The following is a 14,630-nucleotide window of genomic DNA, read 5'->3' as shown; positions in this document are numbered from 1 at the left end:
TTGAGAAGTTATTAGGAATATGTTATGGTGACCCCAAAGAGATGAAAAAACACGTGAATTATGTCTTAAGGTATTTGAATTTCAAACCAAAGTTTAAAGTGATTTGTGGAAAATGTTTGTTAAGCATACTATTTAGAACACGTATATCAGTCTCTACTTTTATAACTCATGTGAACTCTGCATTTGATTAAAGGTTGGGAACACAAGTATGTCATTGTGCACCTATGCTAACAAAGCTGCACTTCATTACTAAATAGTTATTTTTCTCAATAATATACTTGTAGTCATTTGATGTTTTTATTTTATTTTTGACGATAATAAATTAGATTTGAAGACTTCAAATAGAATTATAGATATTTTTCCTATATTTGTCTACAGAATAATTTGGAAAATATTGATTAATATGTCTCAATTCATGCACTTGACATTCTTATTTGTCAATATATTGCTAAATTGAAGCCTACTATCATGTTAGAATATTTACATGGAGATGCTAAAATAAATTCAAGCATGTGCTCTCTCTAAAATGGTAAGAATCTGTTAAATTCAATGAAATACTATTTCTTGGTTCATGTAAGCATGAAAAAGGGTTGTTTGTTTTATTGAGTGGTTGTGGTCTATGAATATGATTATTACTCAATAAATTTTAAGTTATATTGTTTGATATATCATTTGTGTTTGAATTTTCCAATGAATGTAATATTGTAAAATTGTAAAGGTAGTACAAAAGTTTAAAATCCGAAATTTTTAGAATGTGCAAATTTTTTGTCTTTTTATGACAATTGGGTCTCATCATCTCAATAAAACATACAACACAATTGTCATAAAAAGACAAACAATTTGCACATTCTAAAAAACTTTGGAGTTTAAACTTTTGTACTACCTTTAAAATTTTACAATATTGTAATAATTATAGTCATAGACCACAACCACTCAATAAAACATACAACCCTTTTTCTTGCTTACAAGAACCAAAAAACAACATTTCATTGTATCGATACAGTATTTTATCTGGCCCTAAATTTTGCTAGAATTTTGAGCTTTAAGTTAAGAAACTGGTGAACTTAATACCATGAAATACTCTTCAAATGGTTTTTTTTTTTTTTTTTTTAAACAAAAATCATGCCTGAATTGGGTGAGTTATTGTGAAAATGTGAAAAGTATCTCTTTGAATTTTTCATGAAAAATGGTGTGTTTTTGGCTGAATTTGGTTTCAATATGTGCTAAAAAGACATTTTAACCCTTAAGATTACTTGATTTTTCATCGAACGTGTGTCATTCTTTGAAAATTTAATTAGTTTTCCTTTTTATTAGGCGTGTCCAAATTAAATTAGGTCCCATTTTATGTTGTGCTAAATGCTAATCTTCAATCAATTGTTACATATGGAGGGTTAAGATCATGCCATTTCGCAGTCTAGGGGCCAACTACCCAAAATTAAGAATGTTCAAGAAGGATCAAGAGATATTTTTGAGAAATATTGTTGCGATTATGCCAAGATTTTGCCTAGGGTGACACCAAGTGTCATTTTTGGCCTTGCTCCCCAAGTTTTGGCTCTCTCGCATTGCCAACCGGCTCTCTCTCTCACTGCCAGCCCACACTGATAGTACACTCCCCCTACCTCACTCATTAGGGAAAATTATTGTATACTCCTGGAGTACCATAAATGCGTACTTCCTCCTCTCACATGAATGGTGGGTCCTACTAATTAAATTCATGGTGGGACCCACCATTTATGTGAGAGGAGAAAGTACGCATTTATAGTACTCCGGAAGTACCTAATAATTTTCCTACTCATTAGAATCTTTTCCATAAAATGAGGAGATAGCCTCAGATGCTAGAAAGCTCTCAGCCCCTCCAGAAATTCCCTCTGCCTCTCCCTCGTCCCTTTCCCATTTTTTTTTTCTTCTTCCCTGGAATCAGCCCCAAAACCCCAACAAAAAGCCCTCCCAAAAAACAAAAAAAAATTACCCAAAATCAACAACAAATACCCATTAAAATACACCCAAAAACCTCTATGAGAAAACCCATTGTCAAAGACCCAAACACAATCCCTTAAACCCCCTAAAATACCTAGCAAAACAAACACATCGGAGGAAGAGAAGAGAACCAAAAATAGCAATAGAGACAGAGAAAGAAGGAGAAGCAGAAACAACAGAGAAGAAGAGACTACAAACAACCATGAGCTTCCTTTCTCTTTTTGTTTTTTTGACAAAGTTTAGTCACAAAATTGGCTGTAACATAAAGTTACAACCTTACTCAATAAAATAAACATTACTATATATTTTTAAAATCTAATCGTTGAATTGCATGTTTTTTACGCTCTCAATACACATGTCAAATTTTGTGTCAATTAGATATTATTTACTATAAGATCTATAATCTTATATTTTATACATAATTTTAAATTACAAAAACTTGCAATTTAAATAATTTATTGATGACATAACTATTGATCTTTAATTTTTTAGAAATTTTACAAGCATGGAGGATATAAGAAGAAAATAAAATCTAATGGTGAATTTGTCAAAATTTACCTCTAATAAAAAGATATTGAGTAAAGTTATAACTTTAAGCAACAGCCAATTTTGTAGAACTTTGTCCTTCTTCTTTTTTCTTTTTTTTTTTTCCCTTCTTTTACTCATTTTTCTGGTTTTGTATTTTTTAGCTTGAATATTAACCTTGTGGTTTCACTTCAGCCAAACACCAACAGAGGAAACCAACACAACATAGCCGGAAATCATCAAAGCAAAGAGAACACAAAAACAAAACATAGCCAGCAATCATCGAAGCAAAGAGAACACAAAAACAAAAATGAGAAGAAAGAGGGCATCAGCTGGGTACTTCTCTTTCATTTTTCTTCGTGTGGTATTTACATTTTGGTACACAATACACACACCATCACAGAGCCACAGTATACACATTCTAGTCTTTCTTTTAAAAGGAAATATAACAAACTCTTTCTTTTAAAACTCTTTCTTTTACTAAAAGGAAATATAACAAACTCTCATTGTTTACGTTTTCAAAATTTTAAAAAATTTATTAAATTTTTTTTAAATCACTTTTTATTAATAAAATAGTTTAAACATTTATTATCTTCTCTTTCCTCTTAATTTGTTTTCTCATGTTCTCCCTCATCCTTAAAATAAACCTCAAGTTTTAAGCACAATTACTAAAAAGATAAACTCCTTCCTTCAAAATTTAAAATTTAAAATTAGGTATTTAACTCCCACTAAATTTACTGCTTAAGTCCATTTAAAGACAATTTTTCATAAGACAATGCCAATATCATGAAAGCTATCACTAAATCGGGTTCCCATCTCTCTCGTTTGGATCAAATCTAATGGCTCATTCTTTAGCGCGGTATGTTAGTCATATTTCTGAAGATGTTATTTTGGATTGAGAATTCCCCACTCCTGCAATGGAGGCTCTGAACTATGATTTGACTCATACTTAGTTCTAACTTCTAAGTGATTCAGAAACCCATTTTATGAGGGGAAAAAAGGCTCTTGTTAATTGTTATTTTCACATCACTTTTTCATGGGGCCCCATTTTCCATTTGAGAATTTTTTTCACAATGTGTATCTCAACTTATTTACGTAATAATCATTTTTTTAGCAATGAAATGTCTATAAATCTCATTTCATTTATTGATAATATTTTAGATTTTATAATTTTTTTTTCTTTTATCTTCTATATTCCCTGCAAAGATGAAAACGGCGAGGAATAATTATTTTCTAGGTGTTTTGTTTAAAGCAAATGTCACAGCATAATTCATGTTAGCCACCAAGTCCCCACATATTGTCCGGGTATACATATTTCACAATGAAAAGGCATAAAGATTATCTCTCGCCTTTTTTTTTCCTAAGAAATTGCTTATATTTTTAGAGGTGATTCTGTTTTTTTTTATAAAAAAAAAAAAAGACACGCGCGCGCACACACACACCCTCACGTACAGTTAAAGTTACATTAAGAATTTATTTGGAAACAGCTTATTTAGCTGAAACTGAAACTGAAATTTTTTTGCTGAAAATATTGTAAATAAAGTACCAAAAAGTGCAATAGAACCCATAAATAGTAACAAAAATAAATTTAATAATAAAAAAAGCTGGCTTTTTAACCCAATGTCAAACGCAACCTAAGTATAGCATTTATCACAGTTACCCTAAGTAGCATTCTTGCTTTCTCTGCAATCAATATATTCTATCAACAAGAAATTGTTTAGAGGAAAGATCATCCCCTTCTTTCCTATAATAATTTAGACTCATCTTCCAACAATTCCTTCAAATCTCAGGGCTAATGACGCTAACACCTAGAGAGGCTAGAATGGTATTTGGATATTCAAACAAAACATTTCCTGTGGCGATATAATCTAACATATGAATTTCCAGTATAATGGCGTTAAACCCTATGGGGATAGAATGACAAGCAACAGGCAGTAGTTTTCGCATATAACAACTAGGCAATGATCATCGAAAAGGCCTGGCCAAAGCAAAACAGGCATCTGGATTTTCCGACATCAGCAACTCCATTACAACTAGCTCACTGGGATGATGGAACTTGAGACCAGGTTCAATAAAACCTACTCGAGCCAGGACCAAAAGGACAAACTATATTAATTCAGCAGCAACTCAAGACACAGTGACTTAAAAGTATAAGCAAATCAGCACCTACCAGGGGAGAGCTTTCTTCCACCATACAACTCCTTTGCTAAGGGATTAGCAGCCCAACGATTAACAGCAACCCGGCTTGTAGGTTGGAACCCAACTAACTTTCCATCAGTTGACAAAACCACCTAAATTTCAACAAATATTAAAAATAAGCAAATTGGCAGCAATGCATCCCCAACAAAAAAGAAGCAGAGGGCGCTATAATTTGTAAGGGCAAGATAAGCAACAAACGATAATATGATCATAGACAATATTTTCCAGGATATTAACATACCACCAATAAAATTGCATGGCACACCCACACTAAACAGTTTCGGTTATGTACAGTACTATAGCCAAAATGAAGCAAGAACAATCCCTTTCTTCATTTGATTCTTAAATCCACAAAAGATCCAGAGTGATCATCATGGACCACCCAATGGTTGTTACAGGTATATGAAACTCAAAACCCCTAGGAAATTTTAAGTATTGTGCATGTGCATCAAGAAAACACATTTGGGAATGGATGAATAAGAGAGGAGAAGGCCAATAAAAGTTCGAATTGAAGTAGAGGTAGAGATCAACATCATTATGAACAGAACCGAGTCATTGGCCCAATTTTTTCTTCTTTTTAAAAAATAAATAAGTAAATAAATTTTTTTTGCCAACCCTAACTGATGCTGATCAACATCATTATGAAGCAGATCAATTGAGGTAAAGATCTTTACTTTAGTTTTAAATTAAGCAATTAGAGTAATTCAATGATCAAACAAGGCTGTACTGATGGAAAATTAGAATCGGTGATATTGTGTTATAGTCATATGTTAACAACAGAAAGATGAGAGCAATTCCTTTCATATTCAAGTGAGTAATGCCACTTCAAATTCAAAGAGCTATACCGTCGATATCAATCACTAAATCACAAAGTGACAAGATTTTCAGCGTCTCCCAGACAAGACTTGCCCTTTGCTTAGTGCAATACAGAAAGCTTTTCAACAAATGAGATCAATGTTATAGCCAGCTAGACTTGGTCAAATAAACCAGTCTAGAGCAGACCATTGAATTTATACATTTCCCACAACTATTGGTCTTTACTTTCTTCTCTGTTCTCAGCATTCACAAAATGATTTACAGTGAATAAAATCACACTAACTATGACTACTTATTAAGTTGATACTCCTCAGTTACCATGATACCATCCCAAAAAAATGCTAAGCATGTGGATACTAGAATCATAAAACTATCTATGTTTATGTTTCTCCTTTATTGTTTAATTACGCTGTGACAAAGAAAATGCAAGAAATAAGGCAAAGATTCTATAAACAATTTGAGTTTACCTGATAACTAGCAATATCATGGGCAGAAATTCTCATGTCTGTGTCAATTTTCTCTGAAGGGGCAGTTGAAATGCCTTCGATATTGGAATCGGCTTCACCAACCATCCTCAGGTAGGACGGTAATTCCCCAGTCCAAGCACCAATTCTTGTTTCAGTCCTTATATCACCGGCCCAACCAAAAGCATCTTTTATCTTTTTGACAATTGAGACGCCGAATTCTTCCAACTATTCAAATTCAATTAAATATTAAAGCTTTACAATAAAGGAAATAATATATATTTACAATTAAAGCTCCAACTATGATAACACCCCAACAATATGGAATTAATGCTTTGAAGTGACCATTTGAAGTAAAAGGCATAGCATTCTACCCCCTAAAATCACAAAGTAAGCCATAACAGAAAATGTACTTCAACATATTTATACAATTAGTGATAGAGTGGTAATGAGATTTTTTTTTAAAAGTCCCACAGTTATAATTTCATCACAAGTTAAACTATATTAGGAATGTGCTAAAATATATTAAACAAACAGAACATAACAAAGTAACAAGAAAAGTGATGGAATATACATTAGAATCAAACAAATTTGAAATGTAGCTCATAGCCTCATACATGGTTGATCCTTGTTTTTAAATTTTCATTAAAGTAACATATAGTGCAAGCAGTATGAGTTGAATCATAAAAAGGTTTGCCACATAAGGCTAAGCCTTGGCTTACACTTACCATTTGATTACAAAGGGGCCAACACGAATTATAGCTGTCTCACCCAGAGGGAAGCATTTGATATAAAATTTTTATTTTACAGTCAAAAGTGTGAACAAATAGATATAAGAATTGCTATATCTTGAGGGCTCTTCTTGGGAGAACTTGGAAGCAACCTCCCTGCTTCTTATTCTTCCATATCCTCACACATTAATTTCGCATGAACTGCCATGTGTTTTATTTTTTTTATTTTTTTCCCTTTTTTGATAAGTATCATATATGTTTAAACCAAAGTAATTTAAATTTGGAAAAACATATAATTATCTCAGTGCATAAATACCTCTCTCGCATCCAGAGACTGGATTAGTGCACAGTCAACTTCAGATGATGGAAGAGGCCTATGTTCTACAGGGTACCTTCCTCCTTTGCTTAGATGAGGCAAACCAAGTTGACCAAGAGCACTGATTATAACCAGAAAAACTCCACTCGCAAGGCTAACAGACATCATTTTCAACCAAGAAGACCTCCTCTGCAAGTTACGGAACATATTAGCCCAGAGCAATTAACAGAACTCACCTGAATTTAAAAAAGCGTTATCTCAACTGAAAAAATTTAATCAGAGATCAAGCACAGCTTTTCCCTAATAAGTTTACCACCAATTTCAGACACACAGTTGGCTACAACTAGTTGGGACTTAGGATAAGGTTTTGTTGAAAGGAGTTAGCACTGAAGCCCCAGAAAAAGATGCTGACAAGGAGTCAAACGAGATAGTGAACAAGAAGTACCAGTAAGCAACACAACAAACTAAGTCAGAGTACCCCTATATAAGTTTCAAATTTGACTGCAGTATGAGTTCACTTGGAGATTTTCCAGATCTATCTGAAATACCAAAAGGAGTACTGTTTTTTCTTGAATGTTCAAAGCCAAAATATCCAGAAAATATATATATATATCTTTAGAAAATTTTTCTTTATTGGTAAGTTAGATATGCAGCTAGTAGGTCTTGAATGCACAACCCCACTCTCCACCTTTTACTCTTACAAGGGAATGAGGTGCAATTTGAGTTAGAGCTCATTGGCAACAATTGTTAGACTGATTATTCATGATAAACTCTAAAATTGTGAATATATGTTGAACTACTAACAAAATCACTGTTTACTGGGGTAATGGTGTATGCTCACTACAACTCTCTCCCACAAGTAAATATTGTATCACCTTACACCCACTCATAACCAGTGTCCAATTTTTTTTTAGTATTGCAAGGATTGCACTTGTCTTCTAACGATCACAAATTCAAAACACCAGAGCCACTGTCTTCTAATGATTCATTCTTGAATCTCAAAATATTCAGAGCACCAAAAACCTTCTTATTTCTAAAATTCATTGAAATTCCTTTCTTAGTGCCAGAGAGTCAAGAAAACCATTGCACATATCAGTTTGCAAACCATGCAAAATCAAGGCTCCAATTGTTTTTACCAGAAAGGAAAGAAAAAATTAATTAATTAATTGGGTACCTTTTTGTTGGACAAGTTTGCAAAATTTGCAACCACACCACATGATAGTTGTTTGTTGGGCAGCGAGTAAAGATCTTCATAGTAGAGATCTAAAATGCCTGCCAATCCAACCTGCAAAATTTAATTGATAAGCTAGATTGAAATAGCATCAATGCTATAAAACAAAAACCCAATCAAATATATATCCCAATAGATTGGAATTAACAAGTTAAAGTAAAATCAATCCTTGTAAAAGCATTTTACAAATACGGCTTCATCACACTTAATACTTATATGATCACCAAACTGCCTCTGCACTATTTTTCTTTTCTTTTCTTTTCTATTTCTGAGGGAGGAAGAGAAGGAAAGTGAGGAGGGGGGTTCTTCATTCTTCATCATGCACATTGCTATCCTATTTTAAATTTTTAAAAAAAAAATTTAAGCCAGAGACCTAAAGTGGTTACAGATACTTCAAACATGTATAAATGCCCACATCTGTCGCAACAAGAAAAAATACCATTAAAAGCCTAAAACCCAAGGAAGTAAAGAAAGCATGTCTAACCATTTGGGAGTGCGTGAGAAGTACTTCCCACACATTATTTGTAGACTTTTTCCAGCCCTCAAATTTTATATTCTTGAGTATATCTGTGTCAATTTGTAGCCTATAAGCAGGAACATACTCCCTTGTCCAAGCACTGAACTGTGGACCACCAATCTTTTCCAATTCAGTCTGTCCTGACAGCATCCACCAATGGTGCTTTGATTCTGTTTTCTTGGGCTTATAGCCTTCCTTTGTTGAATTAAAATCTTCTAACAGAGTCTTGGCATTTTCAATTATCTCATCCTCAAATAACTCATATATGATGACTGAGGAATCTTTTGATGCAATCCTTGTGGGCTTTCGAAACCAACGGAAGATATTACTTGAAGGTTTGCTCAATATATTATCAAGGAAATGTCTTTCAGTGCTTTGAAGAGCAGAAATGCAAATAGCTTCCGCAAGCACAGCGATAGCCCTTTCATCTGATGAGCTAAGAGAAAAAGATGCAGGGACCTGCTGATACGAAAGGCATAAGAGAACTGAACCTATCAGTATCAATGTTGCACCTGCAGGGCAGACATATTTATATGATATTACAATTTACGGAAAAGCGATGCAGACACCAAAATGCAAGAGCTTAATACATAAGAAAGGATGACAAACCTCTCTTGGGTTTTCCAGATCCTCCATATTTCTTTCTGACCCAGGTCTAAAAACAACCAGTTCAAAGCTCCAAAGCTGTTCCAAAACTACTTGTCTAAATGTCATGGCAAGTATATTTCTAGAGGTGGTGCTCAACAGCATATCTTCTGAGATAGACCTCCTGAGCTTTTTCGCTCTTTCGCTAACTTTCCTAGCAGGCAAAAACTGTTAAAGAAAATGACTTTAGACATATATTCAACAATGGAACTCAAATAACAATTCATCTCAAGGTTATTCATGCCTACATAATCAAGACCAACAGAAAGGATCGTAGAATGGGAAACTGAACACCAGATACTTTTAAAGGTCATTAAGAACCCTGAAGAAGTAGGAAGAACTCAGAACCAGCGTAACAACCAATCAACCACAATACAACAACAACAACCACCACCACCACCACCATGTCCCCAAAATTTTGGGATCAGCTATGAATCCTAAACAATCTAATCAAGGTCGGCTACATGTACACAAGACATATACAAACCAAGCAATAAAAATTCCCATTCATGTAGTACTTACCTGGCAGGTTCTAATACAACCCAAAAGATCATAATGAGAGAGACTGCACCACACTTAGTCATCAACTGTTTCAATCGCACCCTCACTAATCCGGGTCTATCTATTTGTTTTAATTTAAAATGTCAGCTTATTTTATCCACCAGCTTATGTACAGCTTTTTAAAACTTCGCGTACAACTGTACCTAGTAGTTACTTTTACACAACTTATTTTTCTAAACAAAACAAGCCATTGAAAATAAGTTCATCTTTTATCTATACACACTTAGCAACTTAATCTCAACCACTAATTCAAATAATAAACGCAATTCAATCAAAACCCACATCCCTTTTTTTTTCAAAACTAGAGGCAAATGCAATTATGCAAGTCTATCATAACTATGATTTCTATCAATTTATTTAGAATTCTATAAAACGTTATTGAAAGATAGAGAAGGTGATGGAAATGAAGGTACCAGTCGAGTGGAGACGGTGCTGTGGTCATCGGAGCGGGCCGGGAACACGGTCTCGATGACCATAGCGGGGATGCCGGAGTCGAGGTGCTCGTCGGCGGCTCGACCACCGTCGGCAGCGGCGGCCGTCAAGGCCTGGTGGAAGGAGACGGCTCCGACGAGAGCGAGGCGAGAGGAGTCGTTCTCGTAGGTTCGCACGCAGGGGAGGCTCTTCTCGTCGGAGTCCAACACGGCGGCTTCCAGGACTTGTAGTTCTTGGTCGGTGGGAGAGCATGAGAGGACCGGTGAGGGTTTTCTTTGGGTTTTGAGGGGTAGTTTTGGGATTAAATTTAGGGGTTTTGGAAGTAGAGGGAGAGTGAGGGATTGAAGTTGAAGGAGCTGCATTGGTGTGTGGATGGGTTTAGGGTTTTGGATCACAATTTCAAAAATTAAACTCTACAGCTCCCTCTTTCGTTTCATAAATCATATGTTTTCTTTTCTTACTATTACTGTTAACTGTTATTAAGACCTCCGTTTGCCATGGCCCTGTATGTATGCTTGCTGTATAAGAGTGTTGTCTGCAGGAAGTTGAGATTTTTCTTTTCTTTTTCTTTTTTTTTTAAACTAAAGTACATTTGATAAATATTTAGGTTCTTCTTTTTCGCCATTTACTTTTAATTTTCGTCTTTCATGTTAGATTCTGTTTTTTATATAGTATTATTTGTTTTCTTTTCGATTAATTAAAATTTTGCATTTCACAATATTGTAGAGCTGAAATTTCATAAAATAATGAAGGGTATATTTTGAATCCGTTATTTTGCTGAAATTGAAAATTTTTTGCTCAAAGTACTGTAAATAAAAATAAAAATTAACTAAAATAGTACAGTAAGACTAGGGATGGCAATGAGGCGAGGCGGGTCCAAAGGATGGGGTCTTCCCCTGCCCCACAAGATTTTGTCTTACCCCATCCACGTCCTATCCTGTATGACAAGGAAAATTTTCTTGTCCTATCCTCGCCACTTGGGGCCCTGCGAAGCCCCGCCCCATCCCGTAAAACTCTACTACTTTTGTTAATTTACCCAACTAGTACAATTTTTTTAATGAAACCTATTTAATTAATAAAAATATACTTTAAATTACCACTTAATTCATCCCATCAAATCAAATCAATTTTTAGAAATAATTGAATAATATATCCAAGTGTTTAACAAGACAATCATAAAAAATAAAAAATCTTATAGTATAGCATATGACAAAATAAAGGCAAAGAACTACATGGGGGAGAATAAAATAAGTTAATATTGATATGTTTGTTTAAATAGTAGGGTTTTAGAGTATGAAAATTTTACAATTATAACTCTTAACAACATGAGGTGGGGTGGGGTGGGGTGGGGTGGGGCGGGGACAAGAAGGGGCAGACAGGGTGGGTCTAAAAAGTCAAAACCATCCCCGTCTCGCCCCTGGTGCACAGCTAAAATCTGGCTCCATTCTTGCCCCCACCACATTTGCGGGATGGGGAAAACTCGTGCGAGGCGAAGCGGGGAGGGGCAAGTTAAGCAAGACGGGGAAAAATTGTCATTCCTAAGTAAGACCCATGAATAATAGTAAAAATAAGTTGAATAATAAAATAAGTTGGCAAAATTAATCATGCCAAACGGACACTAAATATAAAAAACTATTAAGAGTACATTATTATCAGTTTCCTTAAGATTTTCTTCTATCTCCCCATGTGTGTATTAAAATACTTAGTATTCTCAAAAGAAAAAATAGTGGGTAAATCCCACATTGGAAAATGAGCATGAGTTATAGAGGTTTAAGGTCTGTGTTATGTATCCAAGACTTAAGCCATTTTGGATATACAGCACTGTTACTTTCTTTAAGACCTTCCTGAAAACTGGTAGTGTTTAAACACCCTAAAATAAAAATCATAACTCAAACACTCCTAAAATTCCTACCAAACACTTTTTTTTGGATTCATAGTTTTCTATGTTTAAACACTAAAAACTATTGTTTATAATCTCTTACCAAACAAGCCTGATTAAAATTAAACAACTTCACACCTAAAATCTAACAGTGTACTTTAATTTAATTTTCTTTATTATTTTAAACTTGTAATCTCTAAATTTTAAGGGATCCCATTATAGCATTTGTTACCCTTCCAAAAGTAACACCAAATAGTCCCTAAATCAGTGTTATATATATATATATATATATAGGTTTTTAGTGAGACTAATTCTTCTTTTGATAAATACAAAAATAGATATTAAATTTGTCTATTAATCACAGATAAAATTTTAGTTATATAATTTATTAAAATTTACCCAATAACAATCTCGTCGAAATAATATCAATAGATTCTAATGTTTCTTTTTTTTTTTATATATATAAAAAACATGAACTATTCATTCATATGAAAGAGATACATCAGTGAAAGCCAACAAAACAACGGGGAGAAAACAAACAAACTATGCACCCCCCTCCCCCATGAACCCAAGAGCCCATCTAAATTCTTGTGCTTCCATATTGCAATTTTGGGGCTTCTTTCCTTGGGCTCTAGCAACCCTTTTTAAAGGGGTATTGGTGGGCTTATAACAGGGAGAGGGAGTACTTATGGGTAAATGGCAGGGAGATTTTTGGGCCTCAGAGGGAAACAAAAGTAAGTCCAAAACCGAAGCTTTGACTTCTGCACGGAGGACCCTTGGGAAGCACGAGAGAGCACGTCTGAAATGGGCGCTGGGCTCAAAGGGCGGACCAGACAGCACACTTGACCTGCTGCCTTGCCGCCGGTTCATGTTGTTGGAGCATGTGCGATTTGACAAAGCAACTAAGTGCCTCACTCGCTCTGTACCCCTACTCGCTAGACTCACCAGACTACGTATACCAGTGCCATCATCCTTTCCTTCCTCCGCCGGTCCACTTCTGCTAGCAACTCCATGTTTCACAAAAACCCTCACACAACCACAATATTCTCTGATCCAATCCCCAAAAATCCAAAGACGACCGGACTTACCTTGGAACCCCAAACGATGCTTCTCACCAAGACCCACAAAAACACAGATAAAGCAAAAGAAGGGAAGCCATTTCATATGAACACAAGATCTGAACATAAGTTGGAGGACCTTTATTCCCCTATTTACAGGTTTTAGATCTGAACCAATCCTCCAGAAAAACGGACTTACCTTGATGAGAAACGGACAAACCATAGATCCGAAACCCAGGTCCAGTCGCAAGGTTGAAATGGCTACTTCATCTTCCTTATCTGTAAGTTGAAAATGCTGAAAGCCCCCAGTGATTGCAGGATTCATGATGCTAAGGAGTTTTAATCAGACCTTGTGGGCTACAAAGACTCAGAGAAGGAACCTGTATAGATGGAAGGAGAGAACTTGTACTAAAACCAAGAGAAAAGAACTCCTACAGAGGGAGAGAGAAAACTTTCTCTCTCCTACAAGCTATAGGAGAGAGAAAAACTAGTCAAATTCTAATGTTTCTATCTCTTGGGTTCCTAGGCTAGCCAATATGATAGCTCACTCCCTAACTAAGTGGTCTTTTGCTTGTAATTTTTTTGATTCCTTTAATTGGGGTAGCTGCCCTCCCTGTTTTGTTTCTATTGTTGGAGAGGAAGCTAGTTTTTGTTTGTAATTTGTTTCTCTGTTCAATAAAATATTTTTTCATTAAAAAAAAAAAAGAAAAAAAAAATGATTCTATCCAAAGACCCTTAATAGCATTCATATTAACTCACCCTTAAGAATTCATCCAAAACAAATCTCACTCTTAATAATTTTTTTTTTCTGTTTTAGCTAAATGTTTTCAATACATGCACATCATTCTCTATTCTAAACTCTTTTTTATTTAATATTCTTTATTCATTCCTTTTTCAGTTATCTCCTCCCCTTCTCAAAACATCCACACCCACTCTTCAAAAAATGAACAAGATATTTGGAAAAAAGTGGTGTTCTCCATCAGAGAAGTATTGTAATAAACTTTTATTTTGGATTATGTATAGGAAAGCCAATGTGGGTGTTATTTTTTAGGGTTTATCTTCCATATCCCCCATATTGGACTCCTAAGCTATTTTAAAGAGGGACAAAACTTAAATACAGTATCTTATGTGCTGTTTCTTAAGTTCCCCTCTTAAGATTCAGCCATATGACTATTTAATTAAAAAATACACTTTAATCCTATGAAAAAAAAATCCACATGACAAAATTTTAAAAATAGAACCTAAGGAACAACACATAAATACTGTACTTAAATCTTGC

At 34.7% G+C, this 14,630-nt stretch overlaps 1 protein-coding gene across 2 annotated transcripts; it reads right to left on the bottom strand.

Moving 5' to 3' along the window:
* Positions 1-4,125: 4,125 nt before the first annotated feature.
* LOC115992088 lies at positions 4,126-10,980 on the bottom strand. 2 transcript variants are annotated; one of them, XM_031116137.1, is made up of 8 exons: positions 10,396-10,980; positions 9,386-9,589; positions 8,744-9,238; positions 8,203-8,313; positions 7,029-7,217; positions 5,985-6,209; positions 4,673-4,793; positions 4,126-4,580 (listed from the first exon to the last, which is right to left on the bottom strand). In XM_031116137.1, exons 1-8 carry the CDS (start codon positions 10,774-10,776, stop codon positions 4,468-4,470), a joined length of 1,839 nt encoding a protein of 612 aa, XP_030971997.1. In that variant the 5' UTR covers positions 10,777-10,980; the 3' UTR covers positions 4,126-4,467. The 2 variants fall into 2 exon arrangements, with proteins under 2 accessions (XP_030971997.1, XP_030971998.1); XM_031116138.1 differs by having other exon boundaries at positions 8,744-9,235; positions 10,396-10,979.
* Between the last annotated feature and the right edge of the window lie 3,650 nt (positions 10,981-14,630).

Source organism: Quercus lobata, chromosome 5 (assembly GCF_001633185.2).
Source record: "Quercus lobata isolate SW786 chromosome 5, ValleyOak3.0 Primary Assembly, whole genome shotgun sequence".
In the NCBI taxonomy this organism is placed as follows: Eukaryota; Viridiplantae; Streptophyta; class Magnoliopsida; order Fagales; family Fagaceae; genus Quercus; species Quercus lobata.
Note: the sequence above shows the minus strand (reverse complement) of the source record. Positions and strands in the feature narration are given on the sequence as shown.

Excerpts from the sequence above, each read along its gene's own strand:
- LOC115992088 (XM_031116137.1), bottom strand. The coding sequence starts at position 10,776 with ATGCAGCTCCTTCAACTTCAATCCCTCACTCTCCCTCTACTTCCAAAA. Across the intron at positions 9,239-9,385 it reads ATCTGGAAAACCCAAGAGAG|CAGGTCCCTGCATCTTTTTC; the intron begins GTTTGTCATCCT and ends CTTTCGTATCAG. Across the intron at positions 7,218-8,202 it reads CAAACTTGTCCAACAAAAAG|AGGAGGTCTTCTTGGTTGAA; the intron begins GTACCCAATTAA and ends CGTAACTTGCAG.